Consider the following 27,657-nt stretch of genomic DNA (forward strand, 5'->3'; position numbering starts at 1 on the left):
TAGCATTTCCAAACCTTGCTTCCTTAAGCAAGATGACACATTAGGCCAGACTTCTGGGTGGGCTGGGGAGGCTTTTTTCTGGTCTATGAGAGACTTGCTCACTAAGGTCAACTGCATCTCCACTGAGATGACTTACTTAAGCACCTCATCCAGTGGGGCTCAAGCCTGGCCGCAGGCTAGAATCGCCTGGAGAGCTTTAAAAACTACCGAGGCCCAGGCCCACCCCCGGAGGTCCTGAGTTAATTGGTCTGGGCAAGGGCCTGGGCACTGGGACTTTTGACAAAGTTCCTCAAGGGATCCTACCGTGCAGCCAGGCTTGTCTAATCATGTCATCCAGCTCAGTAAAGGAAGACCCACGAATTCTTCTCCTCGTCCTTTAGGAGTCCACCGTCTGACCAGGGACACACACGTCATCTGTGGAGTCTGGGCAGAGATCTCGGTGTCTGTGGGTTCCGTGGGCATCAGTGGCCGAGGCTGTGAGACACTTCCAAGTCAAGTCCAGAACTAGCAGACTCCCTGCCCGAAGCCTCCCTTGGGGGGTGTGTGTGTGTGTGTGTGTGTGTACACTACCCACTGATGTGTGTTGCAGCAATAGTGCAGAGAGGCAAACTCAGAAGCCTTGACCTGGACCCAGACAGTTAAGGCCCGCGAGGGAGGTGGGCAGTGAGAGGTCCCGATGTGCCGCAGGAGGGGCGGACCCGGCGTGGATCACAGAACAGGGGCCCTTCTCAAGAGGATGTCACTACTCAGCTGCAGCCAACACCACCATAAAGGAATGTGGGCCTGCTCTTAACACATCTCCCTACTTTGCAAGAGAAGTCAGAAATCTGGCTTTTCTGTTAAATTACTTGATTTTTTTCTGAGTTGGGCTCAATTTTATTAAACACACACACGCACTAAATGGGACGACAGCACATGTGCAGAGGGAACGGCAGACCAACTCCTTGTGTTTGGGACTAATGGTGGAGATTTCCACTCCTTGTCAGGGACCTGAGGAGTAACGCCGCATGGTCCCCGTCCCTTTGCTGCGGTGTGGCCGTCCTCCTGTTGAGGTTGCAGCTGGAGGAGGTCTGAGGCGAGGGCACAGCTGTCCTGGCACCAGCTGGTCGCCATGTGTTCTTGCTACCTGCAGCCACTGTGGCTGTAACATCGCGAGGTGATGAAATCTTTGATTCTTAGTGAAAGATGGCCCCCAAAGAAGCCAGCTGCTGGCACGAGTGAGGAGAAGAAGAGCAAGGGAAAGAGGGATGGCTTTTATCTGGAAAGTCGGAATGTTAGACGGGGTGAACTGGGGAGCTCGGCAGGGTCAGAGCCGTGGGGACCGTGCCTACAGTGTGCTCTGAAACAACGGGACTGTTTCAGCAAGTGCCTCGTAAGAAACGGGTCAAGGAAAGAAGCCAAACCTCAGAGAACGTGCCAAGGATGGGAGGGGGCTGGGTTACCAAGGGCACTGGCCCTGGGGAGCGGCCAGGAGGCTCCCAGGATGTCTCCAGGGAGAGGCTTTCCTCGGGTGTGTGTGTGTGTGTGCGTGAGGGGGGCGGCCTAATACACAAGGAGCCCTGGAGACATGTCACATATTCGCAGCCAAACTGAGCTGGAGCCCGGGGCAGAGTGGCAGTGCCGTGGCTCCCGACCTCAGCTCAGCTCACTGGGACACAGAAGCTCGGCATGGAGAAGGATGGGACGGCAGGAAGTCACCCCACCCAGAAAGGACCCACCACTCACTCCCTTTCACGTGTTTGGCTCTCTCTCATTTTTCCAGAACTCAGTGTCTCCCTAGAGGCCTTCCTTGCTCACTCTCAGAAATGGGGTCCTCTGCTCCCCGCTCTCTAGCCCCTACCCAGCTCATCTCTTCCCTCCATGTGTCATTGGTCTCCCCCTAAGAATGTGAGCTCCAACAGAGCAGGGCCACAGCCCTTCCTTCCTGTCCCCAGGCAGTGCTGGGCACACACAAATGCCCAACAATACCTGCATCCAAGCTGGACACTGGTGCTGAAACTGGGAGCCCATAGTTGAGAGAGGCAGAGTCCTCATCCCCCGGTCCAGCCCCCACAGTGTGTAGAGGAGGAAGCGACTTACCCAAGGTCACAGCATATAAGTGACAAAGCTGAGACTCAAACCCACGCCTCCTGACCCCAAAGCCTGAGGCTGCACCTCTGCAGGAAGCTGCCTCCCACAATCAAAATGACAGAAACCTGCTGGAGGCTGGGCCCAGCCTCCAGCCCCGAGGTGAGAGCAGGAAGAACACTGCCCCCTAGGGGCAGGGGCAGTGAGTCTGGTTCCTTTGGTCTGTCCTCCCCAAGGTTGTCTTCTCTTAAAAAGCAGGTGTGGAGAGTGCCTCTTCCTCTAGGAAGCCTTCCCTTCAGGCCCTGTCTCCCCCGCCCCCTTCATGAGCCCCCTCTCATTTTATTAGGCTGCATTGTAAATGTCTCCCCTGGGGCTGGGACACACCTGCCTGGGCTCTCCGCGGAGGCTGGCACAGTGAGTGCTGGTGGCCCGTGCTGCTGGGTGAGTGTCGTGCAGTCCTGACCCAGACCAGCCTGAACTGCTCCTGACCTGCTCCCAGCTCCCAGCCTGGCTAAGACGCACACTCGCCCTTCAGGAATTCGCACTGCTCCTTGGTGACAACATGCACTTCCAAAGTCACAGCCAGCCCCACTTTGGGTCCACTTTGTGACTGTTGTCCCATAGGGTTGACCCTGTGCCCCGTGCAGAGCCACCCTTTGGACATCACGGGGTTAGGAATTGGACCTGGTTTTCCACCATCACGGCTGGCTTTGCACAGACCCAGGACTCAGGCACACTCGCTCTTCTGGGGCATTCGCTCTTCTTTGTAAATGACTAGAGTTTGGGCTCAAGCGGGGACAAGACAGAAGACACGAGAAGCACCTGGAGAAGGATTCACATTCCTGTGTACTGAGGTCTGGGGAGGCACCAGCCAGGTCATGGAAGAAGCCCACCCAGCCCCTCCCCAAAGAGCATTTAATACACAGCTGACGGACTGAACGACAAACTTTATTAGAAACGCTCCTCATTCATCAGTCAAATTCACATTAAAGTGGGGGGAGGCAGTGCCGTCTGGGGCTCTGGTATCCCACTGCTGTGACAATTTCCAGTTAACAACGAGTCTGGGCAGAGAGCGTCGGGAACACATGAGAGATGCCCAACAGTGGCAGCGGCGGCAGCAGCAGCAGCGTCTTCCACGAGAGGACCCGGCTCCCAGCGGGCGGAGAGGGTGCCTCCCACATCCCCCGTCCAGTTACAAGGCTGCCCCCAAGGCCCCAAGCTGATAAATTAACAGCACAGCACATCTGAAACAGAAACAAACTCGTACAGTCTCCTAAAGTGAAAAAATAATTCGCTCAAATAAAGCTTTGTGGCAGCCAGGCTGCCTCCTGAATGGATGGTTGCCTGGAGCCCCTCAGCACCCCAGGAAGGCTCCCCAGCCTGACGACATCACCCACTTGGGTGTCACAATGCCCCCAATTCCCCTCATAGCACCTTTGGACCAAGTACTGCCCTCACCACACTCCTCTTTTAAAATGCAACGCTGCTTAAAATAATAATACTAAAGGATATACTCCGACCCTGGGTGAATTAGTCAGACTCAGCTTCCCTGAATAGAGGTGCCTGGAGCATCTGGAGAATGTGGGGGCAGGCAGGGCGGCCCTTGGAAGGGAGGTAAAGGACGTTCACAGAGGTGAGCTCCCAGGGTCTAACACCACTTTGTCCACTTGCCAGTTCTGCAGCTGGGCATCCCTGGGTAAAGTCTTCCAAAGGGGCACAAAGTCCTAACGTGTCACCACAATCCCGCTGCCCTGGCAAGGGGTGGGGCCCGGAGGGGCACGGCCATCAGGCTGCTCTCCTCAGTCATTATTCAGAGGCAATCTTCTCCCCAAGCTGGCCGATCTTCCCGCAGCCCTGTCTGCACCGGGGCGCACGGCAGAAAGTCTCCCGCCCCAACGCCTGTTCACTGTCTTGAGGAAGGAAGCAGGCTCTCTGATCAATATCAGCGGCCGCAGTGTCCTGGGCGGCGGCAGGATCTCGGCGGGCGCAGACTCCAGACTCCTCGTGGCTTCCAAGGAGGTGTCTGACGTGAGGGCTGCGGCCCAGGCAGCAAATACTGTTGGCAACAGACGTATCGCGTCCAAGCTTGGGAGCACGTCCTGGCCTTTCACAGAGCTGCACGTCCCGGGGGGCGGGGTGCGGAGGACCCCTTCCTGGCCGTACTGCGTGACCGTGAAGGACAGCGCGGCCCTCGGCCCGCTCACTGGTACTGCAGGTAGTTTTTGAGAGACTGAGGCAGCGGCAGGGAGCCGATGTCCTGGAGGCGCGGGCGGCCCAGCGCCGAGCGGATGCATCTCCGGCACAGGTCCATCAGCGGCAGGGGCTCGGCTGCAAGGACAGGGAAGCGGGTTAGCGTCTCGCCCGTGCCTTCCTCCCACCTCCCCTCCCCCGCCCACCCGCTGCACACCACAGGCCCACCTGCTCCTCGCAGCGGACCTTCAGGGCCCCGGGCTCCTCCTCTGAGGAGGCTTCTCTGGTTACATTAGCTGCAGAAGGCTTAGAGCAGTGTTTTTCAAACTCTGGGATGCAAACCAATTAGACTAAAGAATCGTGGGGTCAATTCATCGGGTGGTGACCAGCAATTAAAAGAACAAAAAGAAGAAAGAGAAATGGAGAGCAATGCCCATAGCAAGGGCAAATATTGTTCCATGAAAGTTTTGTCTCCGATGTGGGTTTTTAGTGGGTCTCAGTGTAAGAAATACTTCTCTCTGCAGGTCGTGATAACAATGAGAGCCGCTGACCCAGGGTGGATCTACAAGGGCTTCCTCTTAAAAACAGGGTAGGTCAGGGGAGGCTGTTTGAAATGCCTTTGAACCCTCAAACTTATCCTATAGCCTCTTTTGATGGTCAGCAGAGGGATGCATTTTCTCCCAATATCCAGTTCTGGAAAAATTCATGAATTAAAATCCATAAGCCATGGAACCTCTGGACGTAGGACCGAGTTTAACTAGGTTTATTGCAGACATACTTATTAAGCTCTTATTCTCTTCCAGGCCCTTTGATTGGCCCCGGAGATAGAGAGACAAGTAAGCCAAGGCCAGAGGGAGCCCTGGAAGTGGAGGAAGGCTCGTGGTCTGGGAGTTTAAACAGGTGAATACCTGTAATAGAGTGTGACCTACGCAATAATTCCTAAATGCATAGGGCCAGAAGCTGGGCAGTTCCTGCATGGAAGAGTTGTTTCAAAACTTCAAAGAGAGGATACTTGAAGGGGGTTTTGAAGGGTGAATAGGAGTTTTATGTGATGTGAGGTTGGGGAGGGTGTTCTAGGCAGAGAGAACAGGCAAAGGCACAGAGGCATAAAACAGGACAGGCTGGGAGGTCTGGAGGAGAGGAATGGTGCCACTCAGCTGGATCAGCAATGAAGATGATGGTGGTCACACATTGTCTCGTACGGCTTGTACAGGCCTAGTTTCCCAGGCCTAGAGGAACGTGCTAGAGGCCTGAAGCTGCATCTTAACACTTTTTTGGGACCTAAACAAGTGATATTTTAAAAGCATTCTATAATGTGTTAAGATATAATGAAACCATACATGGTAAATACTGACACAAGAGTTGTGATGGGAATACTATCACAAGGGAGGGGAGCTGGTCAAGAGTGTTTCGTAGGGATTTCCACTGACTAGAGCTGCAGCGTTAACAAAGAGAGCCATTAGGATGAAGCGGGACTCGGCTGGGGCGTTATGCACAAGAGTGTATCCAGCTCCCCCTCATATGAGGCGAGGCCGCATGGGGCAAATCTGCATGGAGTGTTGGTGGCTTTAAACACTGTCACCTGCGTACCCTCTTTTGATCCTCACACAGACCCTCTCGGTTGGCCAGGGAGGCCTGGGCATCCCCTTTTCCAGGCCCAGAAGGCAGATCACTCACTCCAGTCACATGGTCTCACAGTCACCATGCCTAGGCCCACACTTGACACCCCCCGAGGCGTCCCCATTTCTCCCCTAGCAACACCCCTGCACCCAGCTCTCCTGCTCCCTTTCCATACCTGGTTCTGCTCCCAGCTTTGCATGCCCCCCAAATCATGCTTCTGTGAACCCCTGCCCTCCCCCTGACCCAAATCCTCCCGTCCTCCACATCTTGCTGGAAGCTGACCTCCCCCTGCAAGGTTCAGGGTCTCCGTTTAGTTCCCATAGCCCAGTGCTGCCTGTGCCACTGGATGCTGGGGAGAAAGAAAACCAACAGACCTTGTTAAATGAGCAGCTGCTACCTACCTACCAGGTAGTGTGAGGAACGCAAGGGACTTGTAGCTGCTCTTTACGGAAGGCTTGTCAGGGGGCCAGGTGCTGTGCTCAGCTCTGTATTTGTATCAGCTCACAGGCATGTATGTGAGCTCAAACTCAGACCACAACAACCTCTTGGGGTCGGAACTATTATTATCATCCTCATTTTAAGGAGGAGGAAACAGAAACACAGAGAGGGTAAGTCACTTGCACAAGGACATACAGCTGGCAAGTGGTAAAGCCTGAAGTCGAACCCAGGCAGCTGGAAGCTGGAACCTGTCTTATATCTTAACCACATTTATTGAGCATCTCTTCTGTCCCCTTTGCTACGCTAGGTTTATCTCATTTAGATGTGACCGTGCCTACTTTAGAGAAAGGAAACTGAGGCTCAGAGAGATGTCCAGAATCACACAGCCCCAAAGCCTGTATTTAGAGCTGCGTGCTGCCTCCCTGAAACACCGTGCTTTAGAGTGAGAAGTGAAGGAGAGGGTCTCCTGTCTCCCAGGCGCACTGCAGAATATGACACAGTCCACAGGCTCTTACTCCGGCTCCGACCCCTTCCCAGCTCACCCTCGCCCACCTCTCCTGCGGTGAGGTCTGCACCCACCTCAGCCGCTGCCCTGCAACCAAGATGCCTCTTCTGCTCCCACACCCATCCATTCCAGTGTGGACCCCGCCAGCCACATTCCCGTTCTCATGCTCTTCGGGGCCATGTTGGACCCCACCTCCTCCGCACATGCCCTCCTGGGGATCTCCAGGAATCTGGAGTCTCTGATTTTGAGCTCTGCCAACTACAAGTTTGTGCCTTTGGGAAGCGTACTCTGAGCCCTTGTTTCTTCATCTGCAAAGTGGAGCAACAATTCCCAGGTTACAGAGAGGATGGAAGGAGAGGGCAGGTGCACAGGGCCTCACCCGGGGCACCATGTGAATGGGAGCTCTGGAAGCGCTGGTCCCCACTCACGGCCGTTGGCGGCACACGCCTGGGCACCGTGCACCACCCTGACCGGACGTGCTCTCTTCCTCTACTCAGACAAAGGTGGCAAGGATTTTCAGTTTCATTCATTTATCAATGAATGGTCACAAGGAGACTCTGAACTTCTTAAAGGACATGACCCTGACCCATCTCTCTTAGGATCCCCACCCCCCAGCCTGGGCCTGTCACAAAGGGATGGCCCACAAATGTCTGCTAAATGAAGGTCTGACTTGCTGCTTTGGGCATGTCTTCCAGAGCTGTTTTAAGCTATTGAAAGGAATTGCTCTTACCTGGCGGCATTTCTGCCTTAGCTCCCCGCTCTCCTGTGAGCCCCCTGAGAACAGGGCAGGTGCTAACTGACCAGAGGCTCGTGGTGAGGGTCAAATGAGTTAGGAAGTGGAAAGCACTTGACACGGTGACCAGCACACAGTAGGTGCTCCACAGGTGCCCTCCTAGCTCTCTCCTCCCATCTGGGCATTTGGTTGGTGGCCCTTTGTGAGGATACGCTTGGGGAGGGCCGTTAACAAGGTCGGCTCTGGCTGGGGGCCAGAAGCTCCTTCTCCGAGTGAGGGGAGATGGGCTTGCATTTTGCGTCAGGAAATTTTGAGCTGTTAACGTTTGATCATCATTGCCAGAGCTTCAGAGCTTTCTGAATCCCTTCAAAATTCTCAGCACATACCGGCTCCTCAACGCCTTGCGCCTGAGCCTTGTCAGCACCCAATCCCTGTGTGTCCCCTGCCTGGTTAGGAGCTGAAGGGGAGGGAAGAGCCCCGTTTATCCTCATTCCTCTGCAGTCACTGCAGTCAATCCGGAGCCCAAACGCGAAAGGAAGCGAGACAGAGATGGAGTTCAGAGCACGTCTCAGCTCTAAATGTGAACTATATCTCATCCTCCCTCACTTCTGGGGGAACTTCACACTGACGACTGCACGGCGAGCCCCAGTGCACAGAGAAAGCTGGTGGTGCGGCTGTGGGGCTTCCAGAGCCCCGAGGATGCCCGGTGTCGGATGCCGACCTCCGACTCCTCTTTCTCACTCCCGCTGGCTTTGGAGCCCTTTGCAGAACTGCCAAATGTCGAGGCTTAGAAATGATCACCCCGGTGGGGAGAGAAACAGAATCTTTCAGCATGGGAGCCATTCTCAGAAATATTTTCTGACTAAAGATAAAATTAAGAAGGAATCATTGTTTGCAAAAGCAAATATCCAAATGGCCAATAAATATACGAAAAAGTGCTCAACTTCATGAATCATCAGAGAAGAGCAAATTAACACCATCATGTGACTCTGCTGTATCCAACCAGAATGGCTAAAACGAAAACCAGACAGCAAGTGCTGGTGAGGATGTGGAGCAACTGGAACTCTCGTAATGCTGCGGGGGAGGGGGGGGGCATGTAAAATGGCGCAACCACCTTGGAGAACTGGGAGCATCTCCTACAGCTGAACCTACGGCCTGCGGGTTTACTCTGGCGGACACGCTCACCAAAGTGCACGTGCACAAGCGCTCATAGAAGCAGTATTTGTATCCGCACGGAACCGGAAACAACAGCTCTACTGTCCATCAACAGTGGAATGTATACATAGACTGTGCGTCTTCACCAGTGGAATACTCACCAGCCCTGAGAAAGAAGGAACCACAATCACAGCAAAAACATGCGAATCACTCAAACATAATTTTGAGTGACCGAAAAGTACATTTTGTGTGACTTCATCTGTATAGAGTTCAAAAACATGATGACCAAGTTAGGGCAGGGGTGACATTGGGGGAGCAGTGATGGGGGAGGCAGGAGGGAGCTCCTCGTGGGGGGTGTTGTTCTGCTCCTTTATCTGAGTCCTGCTACACCAGTGTGTTCAGTTGGTAAAAATCATCAAGCTTCATCATCTGAGATTGGTACACTTTTGGCATATATGTTCTACTTCAAAAACAAGTTCACATTAAAAACAGTAAGTCACTGACCGAGTTAGGAGTGCCTCGGCTCCGCAGTGGTGGGTGTGGACACAACGCAAACCAGGCATCGTCCCACCTGCAGCAATGGGGCCAAGTGGGGAAGGCGCTGCCTTGGAATCCCAGCTCCCGTTCCCACAGGTGGGCCAGAGAGCCGGCTCACCTTCTCAGAGCCACGTTTTCCTCATCTGTGAAACAGGGATAGCGACACCTCCATCCACGCGTTGTGAGGATGGTACGACACAACACGCCCCTTACCTTAAAGGTGTTCTCTCTACAGTATGTCTTATTTCAGGCCATCAGCCCAAGAGGTACCTTTAAAACTAGTGATAATTTACTTACTGTGGTTCTAAAAATGCCTCAGCATCATCCTAATTGACAACAATGCTCTGCTCTTGATGAAGATTTACTGGAGCCAGGGCTGGGTGTCTGGTTCTGTGCTAAAAATATCACAAGGCAATCATTTCCACAGTTCTCCACTGACCCGAATTTTCCATAATTCTCCACCACTCCCCGCTGCACGACCCCGAGTAAGCTACACAACTGCCCAGGGACTCTGCTTTGCTGTTGATACAGTGGGGGCGTCAGCTCATCTGGTCACAACAGTCCATGTCTGTGATGGAAATGGTGGGGAGCTTGGCACAGGGATTGGGTGTCTGAGCTGCTCCCCTGGGCCCTTTGAAGTCCCCTCCGACTGTAGTGGGGAGATAGCAAGACGTGAGTCACCACCTACCCGCATGCCTGCATTTGTATTTTGAAAAAACATCAGCGTTTTAAGGTTAAGAGGTGAAATTCTTTTGCAACAGTTTCAGACAACGGTCAGCAGATGGGGAAGGCTTGAGTGACAGTCCTGAAATCTGAACTTAAGGAGACCTGGGCACCGTTTGTTTGTTTCCCGGAAAAGAAATGAGAAGACACACACATAGGCAAGCACACACACACTGTGCGTGTCAGACACTGTGCTAATCACTTGTCCACTGACACCTGTCCACTGTCCAAAGGCTCAGAGAATTTCCTGCATGCCTCTGGGCCTCCCCTCATGCTGCTCCTTCAGCTAGAACACCTTTCCCTGCACTGCCTGCCAGAAGCCTGCCTCCTCTTTCAGGACCCAAATCAAGAGTCACCTCCTCCCCAATGACTTGGTTCCTCTGCCCTCTGGGTCTGCACCTGTCAGGTGTCAATCCACTTAGTTAATTACACAAATGGACAAAGGTGTCATTACCCACTTACGTCTAAAATATGGCATTTCTGGACCTCCTTGCTCTGTTGTGGTCGACAGACCTCAGCTCACATCTCGAAAGCATTTGGAATCTGGAGCTTTTCCTTAGCAGTTTTCACTGTTTCCCCAGCGGAAAGGGCTGTGACCGCAGCCGGGACACAAGCAGCATCTTCAGATGAACTCTGAGCCCACAGGCGTCCTCGGCACAGAGGTGCCCACAGCCCCGGTGGGGCCCTCATTTTCCCCCGGGATAGAGGGTGATCAGGTCACCTCGTGTGCACAGAGGAGTGTCGCACAGCAAGTGTCCCAAACAATGCACAGCCTTCCCAAGCCATACCGCAGAGCGAGGGCGTGGGAAACCTCCGAGGGGAGAACGCAGAACAGGGGGTTCTGGCTAGAAAACGCCGCCTGAACCATATGGGGCTGTGCTCAAGGGGGCAGCCTGGGCCCACACGCTTGGACTCCTCCGCCCAGCATCCCCCTGAAACGACAGAAGAGGGGTGTGTGTGTGAAGGACCTGACAACAGTGCTGGAAAGCAGCAAAGGCAGTCAGCAGCCCGGACAGGAGGGCAAGTTCCAGGAAGACAGAAAGCAGTGGACAGGAGGGTGGAGAAATCAGGCAGAGAACCAGCAGCCCCACGCCAGGGGGCACGTGGCTCTCACCAAAGGAGCCCGGAGAAGCCCCGAGCTCCAGCAACGAAGGGCAGACTGGGCATGGAGCAAACGTCGGGGTCATCCCTTAAAGAACTCTAAGCCCAGCCTCTGGGGCAGCTGTGTGCCCCTCTCTGCCCCAGCTGAACCTGCGCCTGTGCTCTGAACGAGGTGCGCAGCCTCACGGAGGCTCCTGGTCAGCGTCGAGGTCCAACAGAGGACCGAATGGAGCATGAGTGAGCCCTTGTCCACAGCAGAAGCGGCCACGGCGGATGGTGGAAATGAGAAGACACTTCCACCTGGATGAAGTGCCCAAGGGTCTAGCCGGCCCACAAGCTCCCTGACCCAGTACCCAACAGGAAAGTATGTCCAGCAAAATATTCTCACCCAAAGACTCCACGGTACTCCCAGGCAGAGGGGAGCCACACTGCTGCAGAGTAAACAGCCGCTACATTTTCAGATGTGTCCAGTGGCTCTAAAAGAAGAGCCTCTACCCACCCAGTCTGAAAGTTACTCAAGGAGGTGCTCCAGCAAGATTAAAAAGGATTCCGAGAAACAGGATGGCACGAGCTTCCAGGAAAAGAGTAAATGAAATACAGAAGCAAAGAAAGGTAGAATGAATGATACGAAGATCCATTAGCTCATGATGCTGGGAAGAGCCTCCTTCCAGTGGCCATTGTTTCTCTAAAGTGCATCCCCCATAATGCTCTGTGCCTCCTTCCCTCTGACACCAGCCCTCAGCTTCCCCACCCAAATCTCCCATTGCGCCCTCTGGAACTGCTGCTCCACACACAGAAAACTGCACCCCCACCTTCTGAGCGCTCCCTCCACCTCCCGCCTTAACTGCACCGAGTATGCTCTCCCAGGACACCACTGCCCTTCAGCCTTCTCTGGGGGCTACTTGTGCTCCCAGGGCCAGGGGGTGGGGCAAGGCTCCTTGCTCCCTCTTGCCACACGTGAAGCTCTGCCGCCTCCATCTGCTTGGGAGAAGTCCCAGCTCCTCCGTGGCTCATGCCACTCGGCTGCGTCCTCTCCCAATTGATCCTTGCTGCTGTCATCTACTGACCTCTGGCGCCTCGTTTGTCAGGGCTCTGCCCTGGCCTCCCAGGTCCCCTCTCCACCCACACCTGCCATCCCCTGATGACAGAATCCTCCACAGGCACAACCCTCTCGTCACTCGGGCTCCTGGTTCTGGACCGCCTCATCCTCAGGGACGCTCTCCTCTACCCAGCTACCCCTCGCTGGGCCACACCATGGACCTCAGCCTCACCCCTAAATGCCCCTTCCAGTACCCCGGTCTCTGACCACTGGATCAGCCACTCTCACTGTGACCATTATTTCCCCTCACGGAGACCTCTAGGCCACAGAGCCCCCACTTTTTGCTCAATCCATCGACATTCCTTCTCTTCACCTCCCTCCTCACCCAGCTCAACACTTCCCTACTCCTGGGGACAAAGGGTCTGGGGGCAGACAGGCAGGATGGGATGGCTGGTAAGTGGGGGCGCAGGGGGGGTGCTGGGGAATGAACTGGGAGCAAGAAGCACCTTGAGTTCAGCTCATCTCTGCTCAGTTCCATTTCAGGGCCTCCCTCCCGACCTGCCACACAGCTGAGCGGAAAGTGGCTGCACAGCTGGCAGTCCTGGGCTCTGGCCGGCCTCGGCCACCAGCTGCCAGAGTGGCCTCGCCTTCCTCCTCAGGGCCCCAGCCTCTACCAGTGCTGCAAGTCACTTGGCAAGAAGGCCCAGGGTCCTTTCCACCAGCTGACACACTTGGCACAATAGAAACCACATTTCACCCTGGCAGTGGAAGGACTCTGACTGGGCCCAATCAAATTAGGCTTAAACGCACATGAAAAAGTGAATGGCAAGGGCTCTGATGCTGGGAAATAAATGTTACATGAGCCTTGGAGACCCAGGGCCGTGGCTCCCAAGCTGCTGGCACAGGCCAGGTGGGCTTCCTGGGGGAGGCGGTGCTGAGCCAGGCCCAGGGGGGCTGATTGGCTATAACCTGCTGTTATTTCTTAGGCAGGGCTGGCTGCTTAGAGGCTGCACTCTGCTTTACCAAGTGAGGCTCTTTATAGCCACAGGTTCACATTAGCATTGTCAAAGGAATGTGGGATCTGGTGACCAGAATCCCTCATCCGAGGGCCTTCTGTCCACAGGCACTCTCCACCACGCTGGCTGAGATCTCAGCAGGGCTGGGGCTGCCTGTCTGCTCACTGTGCTGCATGCTCTGGGTGAGCCGAAGCCAGGTCGGGGTTAGCTAGTGCCCTCTCCCAGCTGTGAGGAAGAATGAATGGCTCCAGGCAGGCGTCAGGGACTCAGGCCCTCCTGGGGGCTTTGTGGCCTCGGCCCCTGTTGGGCCTTCTCAGCCTGTAAGCAGATGCAGCCTGGAGAAACCTTTGTGTGTTTGGGCTGGGAAGGAGTGGGGGATGGAAGAAGGTCCCGTCACTTGCCGGCTGGGGAGGCTGGCTGGGGTGGGGAGCTGTACTGGGGAGGAATCCCAGCTCAGCCCCCACCCCAGGACAAAGCCAGAGACCCTCTCCTTCAGCAGCTTGAAATTTCTCTGAATAACATACGATGTCTTCATTGGCCTGTTCTGCAGAAGGAGAAATCAAGGCATGAAGAACATCACTGTTTTAATTAAAGCCTTCTCAAGAAGAGTTTGGAAGGATGCCCGAGTTCTAATGTCATTTTGTGGACTTGGAGGATAAAGTCTTATCCCACTGGTGCTCATCACACATGCATGTATTCACCAAGCTTCTACTTACAAACTTGCTTTGTAGGACCTGTGCAGGGAGCAGGGCACAGAGAACTTCACAGGGCTAGAGACAGGACAGGGAGACCTAAATAAATAGTGGCAGCCAGAGGGGTCTGTGCTTAAGAGAAGGAATTGTAGGGGAAGCTGCGAGAGCCAGGAAGAGGGGCACCTAACCCAGCCTGGGGGTATCCAGGACGGCTTCCTGGAGGAGGCTGCAGCAAAGAAGTTTTAGAGGATGAATAAGAGTAGCTCTACTGCAGGGTGAGAAGGATGTTTATTGGCTCCAAAGGCATATCTCTGAGACATAGTCAAAGAAATCTCTTTTATGTAACACTGGGAAAACTATTCCCAGATGACGCTTTGAGGAAACATTAATCAATTGTTGGAGAAAATCTCTTCTGTTAAAAAAAAAGTCACTGTCCTCACCTCATGGGAACAGAGGCTGTGCCCCAGATATCTTAGTCAAGAGCCCGTGCAGGCACCCAGGAGTGTCGGGGGATGAATCTGCCAGGGGACGTCCTGGGCATCACCTGATGTGTGTGCATCACTTTTCCAATGAAAACATTTCTAAAGAGGCACATCTCCCCTTCCGTTCTCCTATCGCTCAATTCTGACCAGAATGATCAATACGGGTATTCCTGAAGCCTGAGACACTTTTATTTTGGAGAGGAAACTAAAATGACTCCATAGACCGCAATTTAATGTGTACTTAGTGCCTACTATCACCCGAGTTAGGGATGCCGCCACACCAGCCTCCACCCTGGCTCGAGTCTGGGATGCCAGTGAGCTCGTCAGAGTGTGGCCCGTGGACCAGCAGCCTCGGCTTGGCCTGGCAGCCTCCTGGAAATCGACTGCATCAGAACCAGCGTTTTAACGAGATCCCCAGTGATTCCCACACACCCGTCTACAGACCTACTCCGTGGGGTTGCCCCACAGACGCCGCAACACCCTGCAGTGAAAGCAAGTACCTCCCGTTCCTCCTCACCACTGTGCTTCTCCCATGGGATCCCTGTCCTGGGGGCCACGTCCCAGGCTCCCAAGCCTGGACCGTCAGACACACTCATCACGCCCCTCCTCTGCCCTCCAAGTCCACCCCACCCCCAAGCCCTTCCATGTCCACCTTCTAAACATCTCTGTTCCATCCTGGCTTCCCATCTTCATGACCAGCCCTCTGGTCACTTCCTGACTCCACCAGAAAGAGCAGCCTCCCATTTTCTCCTGCCTCTGCGCCTCCCCATCCAGCACAGCTCATGCCCTCTGCTGGGAGCGCCTCCCTCGCCCTCAGCATCCCCCTCCCCTGTCATCACTATGGTGACTGACTGAGGAGTTTATGGGACAACCCCAGTTGGAAACAGCCTGTCGTGGTTGTCAGACATCATTGTCTAATTTTCGGTTCAGGAAATGTGGTCTCCCAGCCCCCGCCTGCGATAAATCCCTGACCCCCTGCCGTGCTCCAGGATGGTTCCCTGCTGGTGGTGTTATCTTCACCCCGTAGACCGTGGGCTCCCACAGGAGGGACTGGCTTTTGTCCTTGCTGCCCAGCCCTTACAGCTCTGCTTCGGCCATCCTGGGCGCTTGGTCAGTGGGAAGGAGGAGGCTGCTGTCCGGGAGAGGGGAGGCAGCAGCAATGAGCCTTCGTCTCTACAAAGGAAACTCCAGCCCAGCTCTTCTGGTGCAGGGAATGAATAAAAACAGTCGTCCTTTCATACTGTCCTAAGTTGGCTAAAGAACCCTCCAGCAAGGTTCCCGTAGGCAGACAGAATTAGTAACACGCTGTGCCAGTTCTCGGTCTGGAGGATGCTCCTGACTCAGCTGAAAAAGTTCCCAGAAAATCTGACTGTTCTGAATTTGGAGCCTGCTCCAGGGAGCTGCACGATGGCTGGACACCCCGGCCTCGGAGGAGGACAGCCCCTGGTCACGTGGGGAGAGCCTCGGGGGCGAGGGGGCCTCTGGCTGGCTTGCACCCTGCACCACGGATCATCCCAACTCTGCCACTGTGGGGGCAGCCGTGGGAACAACCTGGCTGCCCCCACAGATACCGAAAGAAGCACATCCAACATGGGGAGACTGGAGAGGGAAGCAGAACAGTCCTTCAGAGACAGTTGGTGCTCATCCCATCCAGGCCAGGGTGGGGACACTCAGGTGGGACCCCCATTCCTTGTGGCGTGTCCACTTCTAAAGGAGAATGAGGAGTGTAGGGAGGCAGAACTTGCCTACCAGATAGGAAGACTCACTCAAAGCCATAGCAATGAACAGAGTGTGGTACTGACACAGGAATAGACGAGCTAGAAAGTTCGAGAACAACTAAAAGTAAACAAGGCATTGTTTAGTCACACATCTATATGCAAAAATCTATAAAGAACAATAAACAAAATTCAGAGGAGTAGTTGCCTTGAGGCAGAGGGATGGGGGTTGGCAAGGATGGACCAGGGAGGGGCACAAAGATACCCGACTGTGAATGATCTAGTCCTTGGGTCGGGTGATGGATTCACGGTGGCATTCAATTATAAAGAAGTAAATACATGAATAAGCAAATTAGAATGAAAGAGGGCTAGAGGGCTATGCATGGGACCAATGATGACAACGTATTACAACTAAGGATTATGTTTAATCCAATTCTGTGTTTCAAATGTTCAGTTAAAAACAAAAAAAGAGAAAGAGAGCAAAAGTGCAGGAGAAAAGTTTTGAGTTGGCCTCAAGCTGGCTCAAACGAGAGCTTGGCCAGAAGATGAATTACAGTGAAATTCTAGTTAATGAGTAATAACAGAGTCACTCTCGCCTGCCAGAACTTAGCACTGCTCGGGGGATGGCATCGCTGGGAAGGAGAGGCGGCCAGGCCCGGAGTGAGAAGACCTAGAGCACGCTCTGGTCTTACATGGTCTTACACGGCAGGCCATCTCCTCTGTAGAACGGGGACCGCACCGGCCCTGTGGGGAGAGTAGGGAGGATGAGACGAGGGGCAGAGGAAAGGTAGCCAGCTGAGGCCCTGGCCTATGTGGGCCATCATCAAATGACAGCTACGATTGTTTCAGAGCAGTTACTCCTTTAGGACAAAGTGAAAAAAGGAGGCAGCTGGTGTGGAGAGCTGAGGACTGGACTCCCCGCTGAGGACTGGACTCCCCACGGAGGATGACACCCCCAAACAATTCCAGCCGGAGGTCTGAGCAGGCCAGAGTAGCCCGTGCGTCAGGGAGCCGGGGTCCCAGTCCAGCTCTATGGGACCCCAGAGTCCAGCCTGTCCATCAGCCTCTTCTATTTTGGGGATGTTCCTTCCAATCTTTTCATCAGAAGCAGAAGCATGAGGAAACCCACGAGTGTTGACATATTTTCAAAGTCCATCTTCTTCTCGTTGGGCTCTTTGACTAGATTTTTGGCAATAACAACAGTAATAATGTGACCAGACATAGGATTGACACAGCACCTCCTGCGTCATGAGACGTTCTAATCACTTGTACATCTTGCTGTACTTCCTCCTCTATGAGCCAACGAGGTAGCTACTGTTATGAATACCCATTTACAGACTGAGGAAATTGAGGTACAGACAGATTAAGCAACTTGCTTAAACCCACAGTTAAGTGGTGAAAATAGGATTGGAACTCAGGCAGTATGGTTTGGGACGCACTCTGTTTCCAAACTCTCCCGGGGAGGTAGGGTGACAGCCACTGCAAAGGACACCCAGCCCTACTGACTGTGTCACTCACTCTCAGTACCCCCACGCCCCTGCCCCCAGCCCCGCTCCATGTGGTGGTGCTGGCTTGTTTTCTGTGCATTAGAGACCCTGAATGGACGGGAGGTGGGCCCCTGACCCAACAAGCCCAGGCATGCACTGGCAGGTAAGCTGTGCAGTGGCCCGGATGAAGGACTCTGCCTAGTGGGGGACAGTTACCGATGGGTTGTCCAGTCCACCTGGTTCTGTCCGGGATTTGGCCTGAAGACTTTGGAGGGAAGAAGGAAGCCAATGCAGACTGCGTTAGGGGGTCTTCTCCCCTCCAGACCCAACCACAAGAACGCCCCCATCCCTCCTGCAGCAGCCCTGGGCTGTGCTCCTCGCACCCACTGGGGCCGACCGGCACAGCTGACCGCTGTTTTCCAGCAAACAGCCAAGGTCCGGCAAACTCCCTTCCACTTGGGAAACGTCATCACTTTAGCCTCTTGCTCAACAGCACAAGCCCCAGGGGCTGAATACGCAGGCCTTCTAACGGATTATCATGTTTACTTGACCTTTCCAAGTGTGAGCTCAGAAACTGGCCCAGAGGAGGACGGTGGAAGCTTGTTTTTCTTAAATTAAGCAAAACCGATGAGTAAAACGAATTCTTGGAGGGAGTCTGCCTAGTTTTCTCACCCAAGCTCCCCACTCCTTTAGTTAAAGGATCCAATTAGGCTCAAGAGGAACCCCATATTCACCCTGGGACAGCTCTGGAAGAAGACTGTCCACTAAGAAGTGGTCGATGATGAGGTCTGCAAATAAATGTTTTCAGTTGTAAAGAGCATGATACAGAACAAGAGCTGGCGAATATGGAAACTGCTGTTCTATTTCTACTTCAGTTTTCAAGGCGAATGGTTTCTTGTTTTAGGTAACTTTTCAAAAAGTTAACGATCAGCGCATGAATGAAAAGTACTTCTAGGATCACAAGTATGTTTGGATTTTAGCCCAGAGGCTGCAAACTCTCATGCCTAGGGGCCAGGCAGGTAACCTAAGTGAGTAGTGAGGAGCAGACGCGAGCAGTGGGCCTGGGGAGAGTGGGGGGCCCATGGGCACTGAGACACACACAAGGGGGCTGTCATTCACCTCCAGCCTCAGCTCCAAGCAGGAATGTGGGCCTGGTGTTATCAGATTTCCTGTTCGTTCCAAAAAAAAAAAACGGGAATCCAGATTTTTATGTGACATTTCTGTGTTATTTGAATTTAGTATGGCCAAGCAAAATACTTCTATGCCCAGACACAGCGCTGGGCTGACAGTGTCACCTCTGCTGTGGAGTGAAGCTTCTCCACCACCTCTCTGGGAAGTCGGTCCCTGCCACCAGACCTGGGTGCAGCCCATCCCTCATAAACTGCCAGAAGTTCTGATCCAACCACAGAGGCACAAACTCGATCCGATCCAGGAGTTGCTCACCGTTCTTCCATGCTGCGGATGACAGTAGCTCTAATATCCATAACTACGTGTCAGAAAACAGAACGTCATGAAACCCCACTTTCTCTCTCTGCAGTCTCTCAGCAGGGATTCTGAGGGTCCAGCTTGGGAAGGTCTCACTCATCTGGTCACCAAACCCAAGCACTCCTTCTTCCCGCCCAGTTTTCCTTGTGTGGGCACCAGGTTGGTAAAACGTACGATCCCCTGGTAAACCGTGCAGGGGTTAGAAGGCCTGGGAGTCGGGGCGATATAGGACGGCCACAGAGCAATAGTCGTGTCACCACCACTCCTCCACCAATAATAATAACGGCTACTGCAGAGTGCGCCCCATGCCAGGGGCTGTGCCACGCTCTTGCCCTTTGGGAGCTCATTCAGTCCTCACAGCACCCGATGAGACAGGGCCCATGCTGACCCCCGTTTTAGCATACTCAGGCACAGAGAGGTCTCCCGATTTCCAAGGTCACCCAGAAGTGCGTGGCAGAGCCGCCAGCTCCAGAGTCTGTGTTCCTTACAAGCCACTCCTCAACGCCCAGCACGTTGATGTATTTGGTGTAAAATGCCTATAATATCTATTTTTCCATAAAATCAGATACCTTCTTATTTCTTATTTTACTCCAGACAAGGGGTAGCAGATGGTAGAGGTTTATGGACAAAAATGTATTAGTAGAAGAAAATGACAGACAAAATTAACATTTTTGTGTGTGTGAGTTGGGAAAACAGAAAAATAACTTAGTTCAGGTTGTGGCAAAACCAGTTTCCTAAAGGAACATAGATTGGGAATCCCCTTGACCTTGCATAACAACAATAATAACCCAATCATACTGTATTATACACTTGCAAGTCACTAAGAGAGTAGATCTTAAATGTCCCCACCACAAATGAGAAACGGTAATTACGTGACATGATGGTGACATGCGGTGGTAATCATTTTGCCATACAGAAGTGTATCAAATCAACACCTTGTAAAGTTTAAACTTCCACAAGGTTATATGTCAACTGTAGCTCAATAAAGCTGGGGAAAAAAGACTTATTTCCCAATTTAAATCATAATGATAATGATAATAATAATCTAAGGCAAGCAGCAGCTGCCCTCTGCTGAGCCCTGCCTTTGGGCCCGGCACGGCATGGCCACACGGGGTTTAGATGCATCATCTCGCTGGGCCAGCACAGCGAGTCTAGGCACAGCACCACGGTCTGGGTTATTTCGCAGTGAGGGAAACCGGCACGAGGCTAAGCTGCTGGCCCAATACTGCAGAGCCGGCGAGGGCAGAGGCCATGTGCACTCACGGTGTTTCTGTCAATCACCCCCAGGAGTCCCATGTTTCTTGAGGATCCCCTGTGTGCCAGGCCAGGTGCTTCGGAGTCAGAAATGAGTCAGATGCCCTCAATTTGGGAAGGGTACAGCCTCCTGGGGGAATTTGGGGGGAGTGAGGGTGCTCCCCCAGTGCCATGCTCAGGGTGACTGAGTCCACCCCTTGCATATTTTCTGCATGAACACAATTGCCCTGTTGACTGAGGTCTGGTGACAACTTCCTTGCACTGTATTTTATTTTTTGATTGAGGTGAAGTTTACATAACATAAAATTAACGGTTTTAAAGTATATAATTCAGTGGCATTTTGTACATTCACAGTGTTGTGCAACCATCACCTCTATCAAGTTCCAGACCATTTTCATCACCCCCAAAGGAAACCCTGTGCCCATTATGCAGTCACTCCCCATTCCTCCTTCCTGCAGCCCCTGGCAACCACTAATCTGCTTTCTACCTCTACGAATTGATCTATTCTGAGTATTGCATATAAATGGAATCATACAATATCTGACTTCTTCACTTGGCACATCTTCGAGGTTCATCTATGTTGTAGCATGTATCAGAACTTCACTCCTTTTTATGGCTGAATAATATTCCAATGTATTGATACGTCACATTTCATTTATCCATTCATCCACTGATGGACATTTTGGGGTGTTTCCACCTTTTGGCTATTGTGAAAAGTGCTCCTATGAATATCCATGTATAAGTGTTTGTTTGAATACCTGTTTTCATTTTTCTTGGGTATATACCTGGAAGTAGAATTGCTGGGTCATAAGCAGATTCTATGTTCAACTTTTTGAGGAACTGCCAAACCATCTTCCACAGTGGCTGCATCACAGTACACTCCCACCAGCAATTTCTCCATATCCTCACCAAACTTGTTATTTCCAAATACATGAATTTAGTTGGACAAGATTCGTGGAGTAAGAGACAGAAGACACAGGTGCCGGCTCTGCCACAAACTCACTGTGAGATATATACATATATAAATATTAATAACAGCCAGCATCTCTAGTGTGTTTACTGCACCAGGCACTGTTTTAAGAACTTTCATAAGTTAACTTACTTAATCGTCACAACAACCATCAATATCTTCCTCTACAGATGAGGAAAGTGAGTCACAGGAAGGTCGTAACCTGCTCAAGGTCACACAGTTAGTGGGTTGGGACTCCAACCCAGGCAGTCTTAACCCCGGTTCTAAGGGCCACACCCCCGCCCCTTTGGGCTGCAGTTCTTAGCTGGTGTCATGGGAGAGGGCAGGTCTCTGCTAAAGCAGCAGAACCCTTGAGCCAAATGAAATTTGATGTAGAATGCCAGTCTGTTTAGCAGACAGAAGGAAGCTGCTCGGAGGACGGGGTCTCAGTTTCCACCCTTAAGGTGGGGCTTGAGGACTTTGGAGGAACAGGGTTCTCCCCTCTTTGCAAATTCCACGATTCTGAGAAGCGAATGATAAGACAACACCTCAGACTGTTGCCGGAAGGCTGGAAAGGGCACAATCTTTTAAATTCAAATTTAATGTGTGAGAACAAAGCATGTTATCTTTTCCGAGGATCTTCACAAACATCCTATTTACTGTTCGAGTGAATCATCCCACAAACACACTCAGGGATTTACGAGGCCCTAAAGGACCTCTGTTTACCAGGACAGAACGCTCAGGACCAGGGGGATCCGCTGATCTCAGTGCTGATCTCAGTCACGTGCAAACGGGAGCGTTCCCATTTCTTTCTGGCTTTGGCTTCAGCTCTGTGGCATCTCTCAGGAGCCCGCACCTCTTTCCTGCCTTGTCAGTCCAATCCAGGGCCCAGAGGAAACACCGATTATGGAGCACTTACTACGTGCTGGGCCCTGGGCTCAGAATTTTTGACACATCACCTCTCTTAATCCTCACAACCCCAGGAGGGAGGCGCTACAGATCTGAGGTCACTTATTCAAAACCCCGGGGCCAGACTGTTCCAGAATTCAGAGAGTTCCAGAGTTCAGTAATTAGACTGCACACACCATGTATCGCATAACATCCCAGCGATCTGGGGCAGAGCCTGCAACCAAACGCATTAATATTTCTACAGTGAAACCTATGAATATTCACACGGAGTGAAATGGGGAATGACTATACATAGCCTCACACTGGTTCAGGTTGAGTCTGGCTGCCAAATGAGTTTGTCTCAAACTTAAGAATAAAGTTGTGGTTTTCAGGACACAGTCCTGCACTAGTACCGTCAGTTTACGGAGAAAGGGGGTTCCGAGAGGTTAGGTGACTTGCCTAGCGAGCGTAACATAGCTGGTGGAGACTGGAGATAGGACTGAAGCCAGAAGTCTGATCTGAGAGCCCATATCTATAACCACTTTATTACACGGGGAAAGAACACAGATTTCTGGGGGAAACAGCTGAGTGTTCAAATCCCTGCTCTGCCACTTAGAAGCTGTGGGATCTGGGCAAATCGCTTCACCCCTGGGACCCTCAGCTTCTGGGGAGGACGTTAGGACTCTTCTCAAATATTCCAGCTCTCACCCACCCGGCACGGGATCAGCTTACCATTCCCCACTCACTTGAAGGTAGGTGTGGCCATAAGACTTGCTCTGGCTAATGAAGTGTCAGAGGAAGTGCTGTGTGTCCCTTCCACCGGAGGCTTTCGGGGCCAGTCTGTGCACTGCCACCTTCTCTTTTCCAGTGGTGACCATTCGGGGCTGCTCTCATCCTGGGCCTGAAGTGAGGACACACACCTTGTGGAGTGGAGCCTCCAGCTGACCAGCGATGGGCACGCGGCAAGAGCAAAAACTAACCTTGGTTGTGGAAGTCAGTGCGACTTGCGGCTCGGCTGCTACTGCAGCAAGATCAGGCCTATCCTGACTGATACGGGCTCCTTCTCTATAAAATGAGTCGTGTGAAGACTGAATAAGGGGGAGCGTGCAAAGCCCCAGGACAGCGCCTGGCGACCGACATTAGTTATTCGCTCTCCCATGCGCAGCCTCAATTTCCCAGCTGTAGGAAATGGGGTAATAGTTAAGATGCTTTGTGTGAATGAGCGAAACAGATTTGTCAACCCACGAGGTATTCATGGAAGGATTCTGTGGATGTTTACTCATGTATTCAGTCATAGGTGTCCCTCATCCCTGTCTGGCTTTGATGGAGAGGCTGGGGAGAGGTGGTGGGAGGTTGGGGACAGAATCCCAACCCTGAGACAAACGGCCACCTGAGGACTCCAGGTCCTGATGGAAGTGTGGACCAGCTGTGGACCAAACATCCCCAAAAGCGGAACCACAAAAGGCCCACTGGTGTCAGGAGGAGGTCAGGAGGGCCAGGCAGCCTGCTGACAGCTGCGGAGTGCAGAGGAGGCACCATTTCCCCCGGGGAGGGAATGCCAGGCGGAGCCTGCTTGGACGACAGATGGAGGGAGGGAGGCTGTGGGGAGGAGATGCTCCGTGATGAAAATGTGCAGTTGCCACGGGACTTGCATTAAGACCCCATTTAGCAATACCGATTAAGGAGCTATAAATAGCACCTGGGCTCTCTCACAGGCCATAAAACACACTTGCCTGCACCACTCCCAGCCTGCAGGCTGCCTGCCTTAATTGGGGCTCAAAATAAAATACCTGGAAGGCCACTTTTTGACGGAAGGCCCTCGTTGTCATAGTGATCAGTTGCTGGGACAGGGATGGGGGGAGGCTTGACCCAGGGCTGCTGAGGCAAAGGTGGGGAGGAGAGAGCTAAGGAGGGGCAGCAGGAGGAGAGAGGAAGCGGGAAGGGAGGGAGCAGTGATAAAGGTTACTGTGGAAGTCTGGAATCACACATCAAGAGGCCAGTGGACACAGCAGCCTACCGCCTGTAATGGCTCCAAACTGGCAGCCTCACCATTACCTTTTCCAACTGGTGGTCTGACAAATGAGGACCACCAAGGCAAGGAAGTGGGCCTGGCTGGCCTAGGCAGATATGAGAGGTAAAACACTGGAGTTTGAGTCCTGGCTCAGTCACTGAACAGCCGGGAGACCTTGGGTGGCTCCCCACCTTCCTGAGCCTTCAGTTTCTTCCCCTGTAAAGGAGGGGCGGGATGAGAAGGGCTCCAAGCTGTTGACGCACAGCTGGGGCTAGACAACTAACTCCCACCACTGTCGGGAGGAATGCAGAAGCCTCCTGCTGAGTCACCTCTACGATGCAGGAAGTGAAGATAGCAAGGTGCACGTCAGGGCCTGAGGGGAATGTCTGTGTTTTTGCAGAAAATATCTTAGAAGAAAACACAAGAATCTGACAGCATCGGGTGCCTCTGGGGAGGACGGCTGGGAACAGGGGTGGGCAGGAGACTCATCACTGTCACGTTTTAATTAAACTTTATGAATGTATTTCATATAAATAAAATCTAGATTTAGAAAAAGTACTAGACTTCAAAAGGCCTGGGTTTTAATGAATGACTAAATGACCGACTAGACTAGTGGATCTCCCTCTGAACTGGTCTCTTCGCTGACTACTCTCTGCCGCATATGCTCCTTGAACTTCCTGCAGTCTCCTGAACTCGGCTATGCGTCTTAAAGTCTCTGTGCCTTTGCACACGCTGTACCCACCCCTGAGATGCCTTTCTCAGCCTTTTCCATCTTGGAACATCTTTACATCTCCACTCCAGTGTCCCTCCTTTGTGAGCAATTCCCGGATCCCACAGCTGCCCCCAAACACCTGTTATTCTCTCGCCTACACTCCTCCCACACCCCTTGGAGCGCTCTACTGACGCTTATCTCACCCAACTATCCTTATTGTGCGGCTGCCCCAGTAAACCAGGAGCTCTCGGAGCCAAGGCCCGGGTGTGACCCTAGGGTGTGTGCCAGGCCCTAGCACAGAGTGCTGCTCAGGACAACGCTCTGCATCTCTGAGGGATCAAACACACACAGAGCATCTGCTCCAGATGACCCCCTTGTGGTTTATCTGCCGAAAATCACATCTCTGCTCTCACGACGCTTCCTCCCTTGGCCTCATTTGAATGTGCTGGGAAAGTTAATTTTTAACATTAGCCTGAGCAAAACACAATTAGGAAGGGATGCCCTGCAGCAAGAAGTAATTGCAGAAGATGCACCCAGCAACGCACACAGTGAGGGGCCCGCCCCACTGCTCTGCCAGACTGTGCATAACTGATTTTGTGGACTATTCACAGCAAAGGTGTCATCTGGGCTTTCACCTCGGCTGCCTTCCTGCCTGCCCACTTGGGAATCCCATGGTAATGAGGCACCCATGGGGGTGGCTGCCAGGCAGAGGGTCTTGCCTCTGCAATTTAACTGGCTGGGTGACCTCGGCAAGGTCCCCTGACCCTCGCTGGTCCCTGTCCACAGCATGAGGCACTTGGACCAGGGTCCCTAAGGCCCTGCCCATGTGGACACTCTACGTGGAATTTTAAACATCAGCCCAAGCAGGGCAGAACAGTGAGAGAAGCCCACTCTAGATAAACAAATGAAATCTCCAAGTGAACGTCAGAGCCCAGAGGAGTGGATGTAAGGATGTCCCAGGAATGACAGGATGATATTCACATGCAAGACACACTCCCTAGGTAAACCCAGAAACCTAAGGAAATAGATCCCCTCTTCCAGGTCTCTGAATTGAAGTCACCACTGAAATGTGTCTTCACCCGGCTTGTCCCCGTGGATGGCAATGCGAGGAGGACGGGTACAGGTGCTGCTGAATGACACTTTCCAGAGTGAATGAAGTGATGCTATCAGGATACCCTGTATTATTACCCTGATTTATCCGAAAGATCAGTCATTTATAAACTTTCGTTCTACTAACCCTTATGTTAGTTACTAATGGATTTCTGATGGCTTTGCCTCCAGCATCCTTTGCCTTCTCTTTTAGTGAAACATCTCTGGATTCCCTTGGGGAGTGTGTTCGCTGGGAGACTTTGCCGCATCCCAGCTCCAGGAGTGGAGCCTGTGACCAGGGCTGGGCCAATCAGCACATTCCAATTCAGTGGGCACAGTGATTGATTGAGGGGTGGGCATGTGACCGAGCACGGCCAATCAAAATGCATTCCAGGACTTGTGCCAGGACAAGGCAGGTATAAGCATGCAGGCTCCTGCTGGGTAAGGAGGGAACGGGTGGTCCCAGGGGCTCCCTGCAGTCATTTGGGGACTTGAGAAGGAAGACCCCAACCAGGGGGCCTCCAGAATGTGTGTGTGGGAGGGGCTTTGGGGTGGTGCTCTGTGGGAGATGTAGGGATCAGAGGGGAATCACTATCTTTGCTTAGATTGTGACTTTTCACGTAGGTCGAGTATGGGGACCTAAAGCCCCATGAGACACCCCTGAGGCACCAGTAGACACGGAGGAAGAAGAGCTGAGAAATGGGAGAGAGAAACCAGATCCCGGCAATGGTTTGAACCCTGGATACAGGTGAAGCTGAAGCCATTCTGTCTCAGGACTGTCAGTGAGGAAAGCACACACATTCCCTTTATTAACTTCAGGCAGTTTGGGTCGGGTTTCCTGTTCCTTACGAGAGAATACAACTAATACCACCCCCACTGTGCTAGGCCTTCTCTAGACCTTGGACTTGAGTTCTTGAACTGTGATCAGAGGTGGCTCCTGATGGAGACACTGGTGTGTGCAAGAGGATCTCTGCTCCAGGGAAGAAAGGCAGGGGCTGAGAACCGGCCCTAAGAGGCTTGAGTCAGAGACCGTCCCAGAGAGGTGAGAACCCCCGGTGGGGAGGAGGTGCTGCCTCCATGGAGTGGCCTGAGGGCTCTGGAAAGCCCTCCTTGCCCAACACCACTTCTCCCACTGGTGCCTCAAAATCCACCTGTGCGTTTTTTCTTCAATGTCAACATGAGAGACAACAAGAGTCAGGGAATGTCCAAGTTAGAAGGGGTCTTCAGGGACACCAGTCCCTGCAGGCCCTGCACACTTGAGGATCTGCTGCCCAGAGAGCTGAACTGGCTGACTCGATGCCAACACGGCCAGTCTGGGGCAGAGCACAGACCAGAGCCCCTGGATTCTCACTTCCAACATGGAGCCCCTTCTATCAGTCAACTGCTGTTGTCTAGATAAGTCTTTGCTCATCCTTTCTAACCCTCTCTCCCTTGCTATGCAAAAGCTCTGCCACCAGGTGGCGATGTGGAGTCACCACATGCAGTGTGGAACTGAGGGACGTGGCCATCATGGATTTGTTTTTAAGACACTGTATCTTTACTCATCTCCAAAGATAATTAGCATATAAAACTACGATTAATTTGAATACAACTTCAAAGACAAACCAAAGAATTATAATTGGGGTTATGTACACTGTTTCCACTAATTACTTGCCTCTTTCTAACCCTGCCAATAAGGGAGTGGAAAGAAGCCAGGCTTTGAAGTCAGACTGGCCTGGCTTTGAAATGCAGCTCTGCCTTGTATTAGCTGTATGTCGTTGGCAAGTCAC

The 27,657-nt window shown here is 52.7% G+C and overlaps 1 protein-coding gene across 2 annotated transcripts in view; it reads right to left on the reverse strand.

The window, feature by feature from the left end:
• Window positions 1–2,994: 2,994 nt before the first annotated feature.
• Window positions 2,995–27,657, reverse strand: part of SPSB4 (splA/ryanodine receptor domain and SOCS box containing 4) — a 77,401-nt gene continuing 52,738 nt past the window's right edge. For both annotated transcript variants that reach the window (XM_004419304.3, XM_087430472.1), the window contains one exon: window positions 2,995–4,395. In XM_004419304.3, coding sequence (XP_004419361.1) covers window positions 4,268–4,395 — 128 coding nt within the window. In that variant the 3' untranslated portion in view covers window positions 2,995–4,267. The remainder of the gene's footprint in view (window positions 4,396–27,657) is intronic.

Source organism: Ceratotherium simum, chromosome 5, assembly GCF_057802395.1.
Source record: "Ceratotherium simum simum isolate JZ-2026a chromosome 5, ASM5780239v1, whole genome shotgun sequence".
Taxonomy (NCBI): domain Eukaryota; kingdom Metazoa; phylum Chordata; class Mammalia; order Perissodactyla; family Rhinocerotidae; genus Ceratotherium; species Ceratotherium simum.